This window comes from Lepidochelys olivacea (genome assembly GCF_965140295.1).
Source record: "Lepidochelys olivacea isolate rLepOli2 genome assembly, chromosome: 1".
Taxonomy (NCBI): Eukaryota; Metazoa; Chordata; order Testudines; family Cheloniidae; genus Lepidochelys; species Lepidochelys olivacea.
The window spans coordinates 7,628,049-7,642,327 of NC_140411.1; the positions used below are offsets into that span (position 1 = coordinate 7,628,049).

The following is a 14,279-nucleotide window of genomic DNA, read 5'->3' on the forward strand; positions in this document are numbered from 1 at the left end:
AATGGACTGAGAAGGTCCGACGAGTTTTAAACTTTTCTTCCTGGAAGGAAAAAGCACAGGAGACTAGATGATATTTATTGAGACATCATTCTGCTCTGAGCGGAACTCTAGAGACTCCCTGGAGTTCAAGGAAGATCAGCAAAAACATAGTTTTGGATTTTCAGCACCAATAGTAACCCATTTAAACACCCTGCCCCTCTTTGCATTCTTCTAAGCAACTGGCCCCATTGATATCTTGTGGATCACAGTGCCACAGCCTATTTGAGCACTGTGTGCTTTTGCAATTGTGACCTTCCCACAGACACCCTTTTTGGCCCTGCCCTTCTGAGTGTGTCCCATTGTATCATAACATGTGTGTAAACACATGGCAAGTGCACGGTGAATATGGTCATAGTATTTATCTATCCTGCACTGAAGCTATTTACGTGTTTCATTTCCTCATTATATATATTTTATTTACTTTATCCTATCTGGAGGAGTCCAAATTATGCCACTACCTCTTTGGAGCACAGGAGATCATTTTTAGCACCATTTTCTGAATTCAGTAACATTGACTGTAACGGCATCACTCCAGATTTACATGTGTCAATTTAATTAGAGGAGGACTCCATTAACTTTCCCTTGCCAAATGCTCCCAGTAATACACTCTGACCCCCAAGAGAAGCTGAAATGATTTTCCTAGCCAATGTTGACTGAATGCAGAGAGTTCAATTGTCCTATAGACTTCCCTTCATCCTCACAGGATCTGCATCCTGTATTTGGCAAATGAGAAGCTTGACAGAAAAGACAGAGAGTTATTTCAGCTAGGGTTGGGTTGGTGTTACAAAAGGGTGAATAGTGCAAACACTAAGTTTGCACTAATATCCAGCTGAGTGTGCAAGTTACTTCAACCATGCTCGTGTAACAGGTGATGTGTGTAAACTACATTGAAACCACTATTACACTCCCCTTTCATGCACCTCAGATCTACTCTTTGCTGAAACACGGACCAGCGGTTCTGTTCTCCAGGACCTTTTGGAAAGTCTTTCACAGGTATTACAAAGTGGTTGAGTGCCACGGCCCTGAATTCTTGCATTCACAATCGAGCCAGAGAATAAAATGGTTAAAAATGCATTTGCTGATTAAATTTCCAGGACAAAATAAACCTGGCTTGATTGGGGAACTAGTAACTCTTATTCCCTGGGGTCTCTTCTTGCTCAGCCCAGAGCATTATCGGGCCCAGAGCACACGGCATCTACAGAAAGAGGAGCCCTTGAGAAACCCTGACGCAGGCCATCAGGTTTTAACACTCTGAGCTCGCTTGGAATGTCAGATTTCAGTGTAGCTGAAATCATTCGCTGTGCAGCATGGGTAGATGTAGGGGAGGAGTTCCCAAATGATGTGGCACTTCCTTCCCTCCAGCCCCGTCATTGAGTCCTCTGCTGCTTCAGACAATATCTGCCAATGGAAACATGTTGCAGCCTTTCCCCTTCACTTCACATTTGAAAAATAGCCAGACCTGCCAACGTACCCAATTCCTGCTGGAAGGGGAGCTGCTGACACCAGAGGTCTTCACCCTGTTGCACAAGGAGTCACCGGAGCGGTTGCGTGGGCAGCAGGCTGCAGGCAGTATCTGTTCAGACAGGGAGGAAACTCTCTTTATGAAGCAGGTTTGCACATTCCCTTGGGGCTTACTTGGCCATCAGGGAACCTCAGCTGCTCAGCTTAGTTTGCACCAGGTTTAATCCCCGTGACAGCCAATGGCAAACTGAAGGATGCCAAATCACAGGGGATGGGTGGTGATCCTATCCACTTGGACTGCAGTGTGAAGCCTGCTGCAGACTCTATTCCTGGAATCTGGGCTTGTCATCATTGTTCGTATGGTTCCGATTAGTCACAGGGCTACCTTGGGGGCTGCCAAGTGGTAACAATGTCACAGCTGTGAACTTGCTGAAATAAAATTAATAAATAAGTAAATTAATAATGAAAATATTATTAATATAGGACCTGATTTCTCTCTAGTAGCCCCCCTGTCCTGAATTACAAACCCAAGTTGCAGGCCAGGGAAGGGAGATCTAACAAAGCTCCCTACATGGAAATTTGGTCTTCATAACATCACCTAGCAATGAGTCCCACAGGCTGACTGTGCCTTGTGTGAAGAAATACTTCCTTTTGTTTCTTTTAAACCTGATGCTCATTAACTTCACGGGTGACCCCTGTGAAGGGGCAAATAGCTCTTCCTGAATCACTTCCTCCACATCAATCATGACTTTACAGACCTCTCTCATATCACCTCTGAGTCGTCTCTTTTCCAGGTTGAAAATTCCCAGTCTTTTCCTCTCCTCATATGGAAGCTGTTCCCTGCCCCTAAAGATTTTTTGTCACCTTTGTCTGTACATTTTCCAAGTCTAATATATCTTTTCTGAGATGGGGCGACCAGAACGACACAAAGTATTCAAGGTGCGGGCATACCACAGATTTAGAGAGTCGTATATTTCTGTCACACTTCGGGGAGGCGAGCCCGCCGGCCCCTCTCCTTCTGCACGAGGCATACCCTACCCTGCACCCGGAATGCCAAGCCCCCCATCCTGGAGATCCCCAGAGCCTCCACAGCCCACGGGGATCGAGCTGCCCCCCGCCCGCCTGAGCCGTGCCACTCCACCTCCCTGAAGCCAACCTGGGGAAAAGCTTCTCTCGTCCCAAAAGCCCTGAGCTTGTTATTTTCTCCATGCAGGTTCCAGGGCAGCCGAGGAGAGGATTGTGACACTGCCCGCATATTCATCACAGTAGTATCCTTGCGATATGTTTATGACGTAGTTCTAACATATCTTCTACAAAATATAGCCTGTGAGGTGTCTATGAAAAAGTTATGGTTTCCAGAATATGATGATCCTATTTGTGTGCATGTATCATTTTTATATCTAAACTTACGAATATAGACTATGTATCTGTGTTCCAGATGTGGTTACACTGGCTTGACAACCACCAGGTAGAATGTTTCCATTGAAGACAGCTAGCTGTGAAGGGCCGGTTCAGGGTAGTGGGCCATTAGGGGAAACAATAGGCCTTAAGAGAAGTTTATCCCTCACCAGGTGAGCCTTCCTGAGAAAGTCCCAGATAGCTTATTGGTAATGGCTCCTATGACTCAGTAGGGCATGCAAGGGCATGTGAGATAAATGAAGTTTCTGTTTGGGGGGTAGCTCCCTTTCGGAATCTGAAATACATCCTCCACCTTCCAGTAATTGGTACATAACCTTCTGGCTGGATGTGGGGAATTTGCAGTCACCTACATTGATGATGTGGCTGTATTCTCAGATTCATGGGCAATCACAGATCCATCCGAGCATGGTGTAGGAGGAGTTTAAATGCAGTAAGGACCACATCAACAATTCCATCCTGTCATGTTTCTCAGCAAAAGAACTTTCTGAGAGGCAAAGCCACTGGTCACTCTCCGAAAAAGAAGATTACGCCATTGTGTATGCTCTAGAGAAGCTGCGCCCATACATTTGGGGACTGCGCTTCCAACTGCAGACTGACCATGCTGCGCTGAAGTGGCTTCACACAGTCAGAGAGACGAACAAAATCATCTTCAGTGCAGTTTAGCTATTCAACACTTTGATGTTGAGATACAACACATTTCAAGAGCCGCTAACAAAGTGGCTGATGCACTTTCCCGGGAAGGTTTCCCAGAATCAGCTGCGTAAAAATGTCCCTGCATTCTAAGTCATTGTTGTCCTTAAAATGGAAACAGTACTGTTTAATTCTTCATATAATTATTAGTAAAATTAGTGGTGCATGTAACTTATTAACTCTCTCCCCTAAACCTCCAGTAAGAAATCCCAGCCGGTGTGGACCTGACCTGAACCAGGCTGGCCAGCACTGTCTGTGATTTGGGGGGCATGTGATAAATGAAGGTGTAGGGGGGGTAGCTCCCTTTTATGAACACCCAGACAGGCAGTTAGCTGTAAAATCCCTCTTGGTGTCTGTTCTCTCTTTGCTTTACCTGTAAAGGGGTAACAAGCCCACAGGTAAAACAAAAGGAGTGGGCACCTAACCAAAAGAGCCAATGGGAAGGTTAGAACTTTTCAAATTGGGAAAGAAACTTTCCCTTTGTCTGATGTTCTCTGGAGAAGGAGACAGGGACCAGCAATGCTGTAAGCAGCAATGCTGTGTAAGTCTTGAACCAGGTATAAAAATTCATCTTCCATACCTAGAAGAAATCATGGGACACGGCATGGTTAAAGAGACATGATTAGGTTTATTTCTTTGTTTTGGCTTTTGGAGCTCCTCTGTGCTAATCCCAGATGCTTTTGTTTGCTTGTAACCTTTAAGCTGAACCCCCACGAAAGCTATTTTGGGTGCTTAATTTTTGGAATTCCTCTTTTCAAATCTAGCAAAAGCCTAAGTTCTGGATGTATTTTTCTTCCTCTTTGTTTTTAATAAAATTTCCCTTTTTTAAGACGAGGACTGGATTTTTGGTGTTCTAAGAGGTTTGTGCACATGCTGTTTGATTAGCTGGTGGCAACAGCTAATTTCCTTTGTTTTCTTTTCCAGTTCTTCCCCGGGGAATGGGGGGAGGACTTTTGCATCCCCCACAGAGAGGAATTCCCAAGTGCTCCTTCCTGGATCCAAGTTGTTTTATTTTGTTTTTGTTTTTTTGCATTTGGGTGATGGCAGCAATTACCAAGCCATGGTCAGAGAAAAGCTGTAACCTTGGAGGTTTACTACAAGCCTGGAGTGGCCAGTATTATTTTTTAGACTCCTTGTGGGCCCCCACCTTCTGCACTCGGAGTGACAGAGTGGGGATTCAGCCTTGACAGCATGTGACCAGACCACATGACACTGACTCCATTGTGGTTACCTGTATTTTTCCACTATCTAAGCTGGAGAATAACACCATCTCTTGGCCTCACTCCCTACACAAGGGAACTCCTGCAAACACCTGAGGAACAAAGACTGAACGGGGGGAAGTGCCAGTGGTGGATATAGGCCTGGACAGGCTCAGCCTTCCTGGTGCTGCTGTGACCACTCGCTGCCAGTTGCAGGGTTCGCACAGGGACCTTTTTATTCTTCTGTGCCATGCAGGTTCCAGGGTAGCTGAGGAGGCAATATGTGCTACTTAGCTTCTTCAGGAATCTCGCTGCACTCCATGGAGATTACTGATGAAACCAGGAAGCTGAGAAACACAGAGCGCTGTGACAGGTTGTCACCCCCAGGGGGCAGTCTCGGTGCTGTGGGAACCCCTGTGCCACTCATCCCGCCAGCATGGCTGGCCAATCCTACACTGCTTTGCTGGTGACAAAGACAGCCTCTTCAAGCCCTGTCATCACCCAACACAACGGTAGGTGGCGCCACACCCCCAATTGAGCGGCCTGAGTGCTTTAGTGAGCCACTCAAGGAGAGGCTGGAGTCAACAGACAATTTCCCAACTCCCCAGCCTTTGCTCCCCTACTGGAGTATAAACCCAAAATTATACCATTTTGCATTGCACAGGAGTACAACACAAGCTCATTAATCTAGGTGGCTGTCTTGGGGACTCAGGAGAGTGAGCTCGGCATGGCTGGCAGTGCTCCAGCCGTCCCAGGGCTCCTCCAACATTGGGGGTGGGGTGGGGGGATCATTGGTTCAGCCATGCGGTGTGTGGAAGCTCTGGGCTGCTCTGGGAGAGGGGGGCTCGGCACTCTGGCTCTGGCTGTGGTGGTGGGGCAAAAGGAGTGATGAATTAGAGTGGACTGCCCATCCCCAGTTGGGCAGGAGAGTCCCGGAATACAGAGTTCAAGTCCCGCTGTGGGTTGAATGACTTTAGAACAGCATTTGTCCTGAATTACCTGCCATGCTGATCAATGCCTGCGGAAGGCTCATGGGCAATGCCACCCTTTTTAAAGTTAGGGGGAGGAGGAGGTCCTTAGCTCCCCCCACACCCGCTATGAGACCACGCCCCAAGTTAGGGGGCAGGTGGAGGGTGTGGGATTCCTAAGAGCAGCACTTGCTCCCTGGGCTCCTCTTACCATGGCCTGTCTGTGATGTCCAGCCTAGTCAGTGAGTGAGGCTTGGGGAAAGAGGAGGACCAGGAGGTGGGAGTTCAGGGGGAAGAAGAGGGCCAGGGGCGAGGCCATGTAGGGGGCAGGGCTCCTGCCTGTGTCCTGCTTTTGGCTTTCGAGAAGGTGTTCAGCCTACAATGAATGGGCTGGGCTGAGACAGGAGATTTCTGTGACTCTGTTGGAGACCTGAGGCCTGTTTCTACCCCTTTGCATTGCTGGGGCAGCACAAACAGAGGGGAGGAGTTGTAGGAAATATGCTTCTGTGTGCAGAGCCATCAATAATGGGCAGGGGATGTTACCTGAATGGCTTCTCCTGGGGCTCCTGTGTTAATCATGTCTCTGACATGACTCAGTCTCAAGCACCTGGCATGGGGCATGGGGGAAGGGTGTGTGACTGTGTCCCTTGAATAGCCCCTGTCCACAGCTGGAGCATAGATCATGCAGAGTGCTCAGGAAGGACCAGGGCTGTAAGTGCAGAAGAGCTCTGCAAGACCTCAGTAAGTTTGCAGATGTCACTAAACTGGGAGGAGAGGTAGATACGCTGGAGGGTAGGGATAGGATACAGAGGGCCCTGGATAAATTAGGGGATTGGGCCAAAAGAAATCTGATGAGGTTCAACATGGACCAATGCAGAGTCCTGCACTTAGGACGGAAGAATCCCATGCACCGCTACAGACTAGGGACCGAATGGCTCAGCAGCAGTTCTGCAGAAAAGGACCTAGGGGTTACAGTGGACGAGAAGCTGAATATGAGTCAACTCTGTACCCTTGTTGCCAAGAAGTCCAATGGCATTTTGGGATGTATATGTAGGGACAATGCCAGCAGATCGAGGGACGTGATCATTCCCCTCTATTCAACCTTGGTGAGGCCTCATTTGGAGACTTGTGTCCAGTTTTGGATCCCACACTACAAGAAGGATGTGGAAAAATTGGAAAGAGTCCAGCGGAGGGCAACAAAAATTATTAGGGTACTGGAGCACATGACACAAGAGAAGATGCTGAGGGAAATGGGATTCTTTTTGTCTGCGGAAGAGAAGAATGAGGGGGGATTTGATAGCTGCTTTCCACTACCTGAAAGAGGGTTCCAAAGAGGATGGATCTAGAGTGTTCTGAGTGGTAGCTGATGACAGAACAAGGAGTAATGGTCTCAGGTTGCAGTGGGGGTGGTTTAGGTTGGAAATTAGGAAAAACTTTTTCACTAGGACAGTGGTGAAACACTGGAATGCGTTCCCTAGGGAGGTGGTGGAATCTCCTTCCTTCAAAGTTTTTAAGGTAAGGCTTGACAGAGCCCTGGCTGGGATGATTTAGTTGGGGATTGGTCCTGCTTTGAGCAGGGGGTTGGACCAGATGACCTCCTGAGGTTCCTTCCAACCCTGATATTCTATGATTCTATGATTTGGACAGTGTGACAGGCCAGGTGAAATGGGAAACAACTTCCACACCCCTTCTCTTGATTCACTGTATTGACCGGAATTCTAATATTGGAACAGCCACTGATACGGCTCTTCATGGGCCAACATCTCACCAGTCCCCTGGCTCTCCACGAGCACAGTCACTTTGTAAATGCTGCTGCCTGCCTTGGTCTCCTTCCCCCAGTGCCCTGTCCTCTCTGGCCAGCGAGTGGGAACAGCCCCACTACCATTGCTCCGTGTCTTATACCCCATCTGAACTTCTCTCTAAAGAGTGGAAATCAGTAGCTCTTCTAGGCCTGGTCTACACTGGGGGGGGGGGGCAGAATCGATCTAAGATATGCAACTTTAGCTCTGAGAATAGCATAGCTTTAGTTGACGTATCTTAGATCGACTTAGAATCACTTACTTCGCGTCCTCATGGCGTTGGATCGACGGCCGCCCATCCCCTGTTGACTCTGCTTCCGCCTCTGGCCCTGGTAGAGTTCTGGAGTCAACAGCAGAGCAATCGGAGATCGTGTAGACTTGGCCCTAGACTCACATGTAAGGGTCCAGGATTGAATATGTGGCCACGGTCTGTTCTGTATCATCAACTGACTATTAATTTGACAAACACCCTATTTATCCTTGCACCAAGGTGTTTGCTTTTCACGCTATACACAATTGGATTAATCAGGGGCGGGCCCAGCAAGTAGATGTAGCCCAGGAGAATTTGAAGCAAGGGAGAAGAGCTATTCCAGAATCTGTGTATGACAGTCAGTGTGAACTGTGGCATGTAGAAAACCAGGACAGCGCAGAGGTGGGAGACACAGGTGTTCAAGGCCCTGAGGCACTCCATGTGGGAGGTGATGCTCAGCACTGTTTTGAGGATTATCACGTAAGAGAGGAAGATGAGCAGAGAGTCCAACCACACCGTTATAAGTGTAACAAACAAGCCATAGATGTTATTGACTGTGATGTCCGCACATGCCAACTTCATGATGTCCTGGTGCAGACAGTAGGAATGGGAGAGGACGTTGGCTTGACAGTATTGGAACCGTTTCAGGAGTAAGAGGAATGGTAATGTTACGGCCACACCTCTTAGCACAACCACCGACCCCATCTTGGCTATTCTCGGCAGGGTTAAGATGGAAGCATATCTCAGTGGGTTACAGATTGCAATGAAGCGGTCAAAGGCCATCATCAAGAGCATGGCGGATTCAATTTTTGCAAGAAAGTGGATAAAGAACATCTGGGTAAAACAAACATTGAGGCTGATTTCCCTAGAGTTAAACAAGTATATGCCCAGTATCGTCGGTATTGTGGTTATCGATATGCCAAGGTCTGTGATGGTCAACATGGAAAGTAAAATGTACATGGGCTCATGGAGGCTTGGATCTGTTTTTATAACAAACTGAATGAGTGAATTTCCTACTATTGAAGTAACATACACTAAGCAGAAGGGGATACAGATCCAGAAATGGACGTCTTCCTTCCCAGGTATCCCAGTGAGAAAGAAAACTGCAGGGTTGAATTTGGTTTCATTGACAGCTGACATAATGGACTGGGTAGATCCTATGAATTTTGAATTTTTCTTCTTGGAAGGAAAAAGAACAGGAGACTAAATGATATTTATTGAGACATCATTCTGCTCTGAGTGGAATTCTAGAGACTCCCTGGAGTTGAAGGAAGATCAGCAAAAATGTAGTTTTGGATTTTCAGCACCAATAGGAAGATAGGCATTGCCAGACTGGATAAGACCTGTAGTCCTTTAACAAGGTTCCTTCTCCACGCTGACCTCTAGGGTACAGATGTGGGGACCTGCATGAAAAACTCCTCAGCTTTCTTTTAACAGCTAGGTTTAAACTTCCCCAAGGTACAAAATTATTTTACCCTTTGCCCTTGGACTTCCACTGCCACCACCAAACTTTATCTGGGTTCCTGAAAAAACGTAGTTTAGAAAGGTCTTTCCCCCTAAAATCCTCCCAACACTTGTGCCCCACTTCCTGGGGAAGGTTTGGTAAAAATCCTCACCAATTTGCATAGGTGACCACAGACCCAAACCCTTGGATCTTAGAACAATGAAAAAAAAATCAGTTTCCTTACAAGAAGATTTTTAATAGTAGTAAAAAGAAAAGAATCACCTCTGTAAAATCAGGATGGTGAATACCTTACAGGGTAATTAGATTCAAAACATAGAGAATCCCTCTAGGCAAAACCTTAAGTTACAAAAAAGACACACAGACAGGAATATTCATTCTATTCAGCACAGCTATTTTCTCAATCATTTAAAAAATCATAATCTAACACATACCTAGCTAGATTGCTTACTAAGTTCTAAGACTCCATTCCTGTTCTGTCTCCGGCAAAAGCATCACACAGACAGACACAAACCCTTTGTTTTTTCCCCTCCTCCCAGCTTTTGAAAGTATCTTGTCTCCTCATTCGTCATTTTGGTCAGGTGCCAGAGAGGTTATCTTTAGCTTCTTCACCCTTTACAGGTAAGAGAATTTTTCCTCTGGCCAGGAGGGATTTTAGAGGGGTTTGCTCTTCCCTTTATATTTATGACACGCCCCCCCCCCCAAATCTCAGCTAGAGTGAAACGCTGGCTGGGATTTCTTCCTGGAGCTCTTGGAAAAACAAAGTTAATAAGACACATGCACTTCTAAATATACTACCAAGTACATAAAGACTAACAATATTTTCCACATCTCAAGGACGATTTTAACCAGTTGATACTGGGAAACTTTCATGGGAGAGTGCATCAGCCACTTTGTTAGAAGCTCCTGAGATGTGTTGGATGTCGAAATCAAAATCTTGGAGAGCTAAACTCCACCAAAGAAGTTTTTTGTTATTTTCCATGGTCGTATGAAGCCAATGTAGCGCAGCATGGTCAGTTTGCAGGTGGAAACGCCATCCCCAAACATATCGGCGTAGCTTTTCCAGGGCGCAGACAATGGTGTAACATTCTTTTTCACTGACTGACCAGTTGCTTTCCCTCTCAGACAGTTTTTTGCTGAGAAACACGACAGGGTGGAATTCTTGATCAGGTCCTTTCTGCATTAAAACTGCTCCCACACCATGCTCGGACGCATCTGTGGTTACTAGGAACGGTTTGTCAAAGTCTGGGGCCCTTAGTACAGGGTCAGACATGAGTGTGGCTTTAAGCTGGTTAAAGGCCTTCTGACACTCTTTGGTCCACTGAACGGCATTTGGCTGTTTCTTTTTGGTTAGATCTGTCAGTGGGGTGGCCATTTGGCTGTATTGTGGTACAAATCATCTGTAATAACCGGCCAAGCCTAAGAAGGCTTGAACCTGTTTCTTTGACTTTGGGACAGGCCACTTTTGGATAGCATCCACTTTGGCCTGTAGGGGACTGATAGCTCCTTGACCCACCTGGTGTCCAAGGTAAGACTCTGTTTAGGTGTATTTGACACTTCTTAGTCCTACCTCCCTTATGCACTCAAGGACTTTTTGTAGATGTTCCAGGTGTTCTGCCCAGGAATCCGAAAAGATGGCCACATCGTCAAGGTAGGCAACTGCATATTCTCCTAATCAAGCTAGGAAGCCATCTACAAGTCTTTGGAAGGTGGCGGGTGCATTTCGCAGCCCGAAAGGGAGGAAATTAAATTCATACAGCCCGAGATGTGTGGTGAAGGCTGACCTTTCCTTGGCGGATTCATCTTGTGGTACTTGCCAGTACCCCTTGGTTAAGTCCAAGGTAGAGATGAACTGGGCCCATCCTAGTTTCTCTAATAGTTCATCTGTGTGTGACATTGGATAGTTCTCTGGGCGAGTTACAGCATTTAGCTTACAGTAGTCCATGCAAAAACGTATCTCCCCATCTGGTTTGGGAACGAGAAACACTGGAGATGCCCAAGCACTTCCAGAGCGGTGGATTACACCCATTTGTAACATATCCTTGATCTCCCGGTCTATAGCAGTTTTAGCTTGAGGAGACACCCGATAAGGTTGGACTTTAATTGGGTGAGCATTACCTGTGTCAATGAACTGGTATGCCCGTTCAGTCAGTCCTGGGGTGGCTGAGAACGTTGGCGCATAGCTAGTGCACAGCTTCTTGATCTGCTGTTGCTGCATACGCCCAAAGGTCGTGGAGAGGTTCACCTCTTCCACACCATCAGCACTTTTCCTTTCGTAGTACACAACTTCAGGCCACTCAGCATCGTCTCCTCCCTGGGCTGTAAACTGACAAACCTTTAATTCTCTGGAATAAAAGGGCTTTAGAGAATTAATATGGTCCACCTTAGGCTTTCGGTTGGAGGTGGGGAAAGCTAGGAGATAATTAACAGCTCCCAGGAGCTCCTGGACCGTGAATGGCCCTTCCCACAATGCTTCCATTTTATGGGCCTGGAGCGCTTTTAAGACCATGACCTAGTCCCCTACTTTGAAGGAACGCTCTCTGGCATGTTTATCATACCAGGCTTTTTCCTCTTTTTGAGCATCCTGTAAGTTTTCTTTAGCAAGGGCTAAAGAGGTTCGGAGGGTGTTTTGTAGTTTAGTTACAAAGTCCAGAAGGTTAGTTCCTGGAGAAGGTGTAAATCCCTCCCATTGCTGCTTCACCAACTGTAATGGCCCCTTAACCTCATGGCCATATACAAGTTCAAATGGGGAAAACCATAAATGGGATGTGGTACAGCTCTGTAGGCAAACAGCAACTGCTGCAACACTAGGTCCCAATCATTGGAGTGCTCATTTATGAGTTTACGTATCATGGCCCCCAAATTTCAATTAAACTTCTCCACCATGTCATTTATTTGATGGTGGTAAGGAGTGGTGACCAAGTGATTTACCCCATGAGCTTCCCAAAGGTTTTCCATAGTTCCTGCCAGAAAATTAGTCCCTGCATCTGTGAGTATGTTGGAGGGCCAACCTACCCTGGCAAAAATGACTGCTAGTGCCTGGCACTTTTAGTCCTGGTGTTGCTTAGAGCTACTGCTTCTGGCCATCGGGTGGCAAAATCCATGAAAGTCAGTATGGACTGCTTTCATCTGGGGGTCTTTTTTGGAAAAGGACTCAGAATATCCACAGCTACTCGGTGAAATGGAACTTCAATGATGGGGAGTGGGTGGAGAGGGGCTTTGACGTGGTCTTGGGGTTTTCCTACTCTTTGGCATACTTCACAAGACCGGACATAGGTAGAAACATCCTTGCCCATTCTGTCCCAGTAGAATGACCCCCCAAATGGTCTTTGGTCCTGTTCACCCCAGAATGGCCACTAGGGTGATTGTGGGCTAAGCTCAAGAGATTGACCCAGTATTTAGTTGGAACTACCAACTGTCTCTGAGGATGCCAGTCTTCCTGGTGTCCACCAGAAAGAGTTTCCTTTTATAAAAGTCCTCTTTCTACAACAAACCTGGATCGATTAGAAGAGCTGAGAGGCGGTGGGTTGCTCCATGCCACCATCCAAGCTCTCTGGAGGCTTTCATCTGCTTCCTGTTCAATCTGGAGCTGTTCCCTTGATGCTGGAGACATCAGTTCCTCATTGGATTGTGGACCTATGTTTGGTCCCTCTGGAAGCGATGTAGGGGATGGGGCTGTTTCCGTTGACTGTGAACCGCTCTCCGCTGGGATGCTCTGTTGGGGTTCAGGCTTCGGCTGAGCCTCTTGTGTAAGGCTATGGGCTGCTGCCGGTTCAGGTTCAGTGGGACCCTCTGGTGTTGAGGTTGCAAGTACTGGATTCAGTGCTGGCAATGGGTCTGGTGCTGGTTGTTCCACTGGTTCCGGTTCTGGGACTGGTTCCATCTGGGTCTCTGGGACGGGATCCACTGCTGCTGTTGCAGACATTGGCCTGGGGTCCAGGTCCATCACCTCTGACCGGGTCCTGATATAAGTTTCCGGAACAGAGCTAGGCCTCACAGCTTGTTTAGCCTGGCTGCGGGTGACCATTCCCACCCTCTTGGACTGCTTCACGTGATTGGTCAAGTCTTCCCCCAACAGCATGGGGATGGGATAATCATCATTGCAAAAGTCCATGTTTCCGACCAGCCCTGGTACTGGACAGGCAACTTAGCTGTAGGCAAATTGAAAGAGTTGGACTTGAAGGGTTGAATCGTCACTGGGATCTCCGGGTTGATTAAATTGGGGTCCACTAAGGAAGCATGGATAGCTGACACTTTTGCTCCGGTGTCCCTCCACATGGTGACCTTCTTCCCGCCCACACTCAGAGTTTTCCTCCGCTCCAAGGGTATCTGGGAGGTATCTGGGCCTGCGTATCTCTGGTGTGATTCTGGTGCAATGAACTGTAATCTCTTGGGGTTCTTGGGGCAGTTGGCCTTTACATGCCCCAGCTCGTTACATTTAAAACATCGTCCAGCTGATGGGTCACTGGGGCGAGGTGGGTTGCTGGAGAACAAGGTGGTGGGATGATAAGGTGTCTGGAGGATTTTTTGGGAGGTAGGTGGGGCCTTGGGAGGCCCCCAGTAATGGGGTCTGGTCTGGGGTTGTCCCTTCTGGTCTCCACTCCAATTGTAACCAGTTTTCTTCTTCTCTGCCACCTCTACCCATCTGGCTCCAATCTCTCCTGCCTCGATTACAGTTTTGGGCTTCCCATCTAGGATGTATCTTTCTATTTCCTCAGGAACACCCTCTAAGAATTGTTCCATTTGCATTAGGAAGGGCAAATTTAATGGAGATTCAACACTGGCTCCTGATATCCAGGCATCCCAATGTTTCACAATGTGGTAGGCGTGTCGGGTAAATGACACGTCTGGTTTCCACCTTAGGGCTCTGAACCTCCGACGAGAATGCTCGGGTGTTATCCCCATTCTGGCTCTCACCTTGGATTTAAACAGTTCATATTTGTTCATGTGTTCTTTAGGCATTTCAGCTGCCACCTCAGCTAAAGGTCCACT

General features: G+C 47.4%; 1 protein-coding gene across 1 annotated transcript; it reads right to left on the reverse strand.

Moving 5' to 3' along the window:
• Positions 1-8,017: 8,017 nt before the first annotated feature.
• On the reverse strand, positions 8,018-8,965 carry LOC311514540 (olfactory receptor 51G2-like; the record flags this gene model as incomplete). The annotated part of the gene is made up of 1 exon (XM_084617106.1): positions 8,018-8,965. The coding sequence occupies one exon, from the start codon at positions 8,963-8,965 to the stop codon at positions 8,018-8,020; it is 948 nt and encodes a 315-aa protein (XP_084473232.1).
• Positions 8,966-14,279: the final 5,314 nt, after the last annotated feature.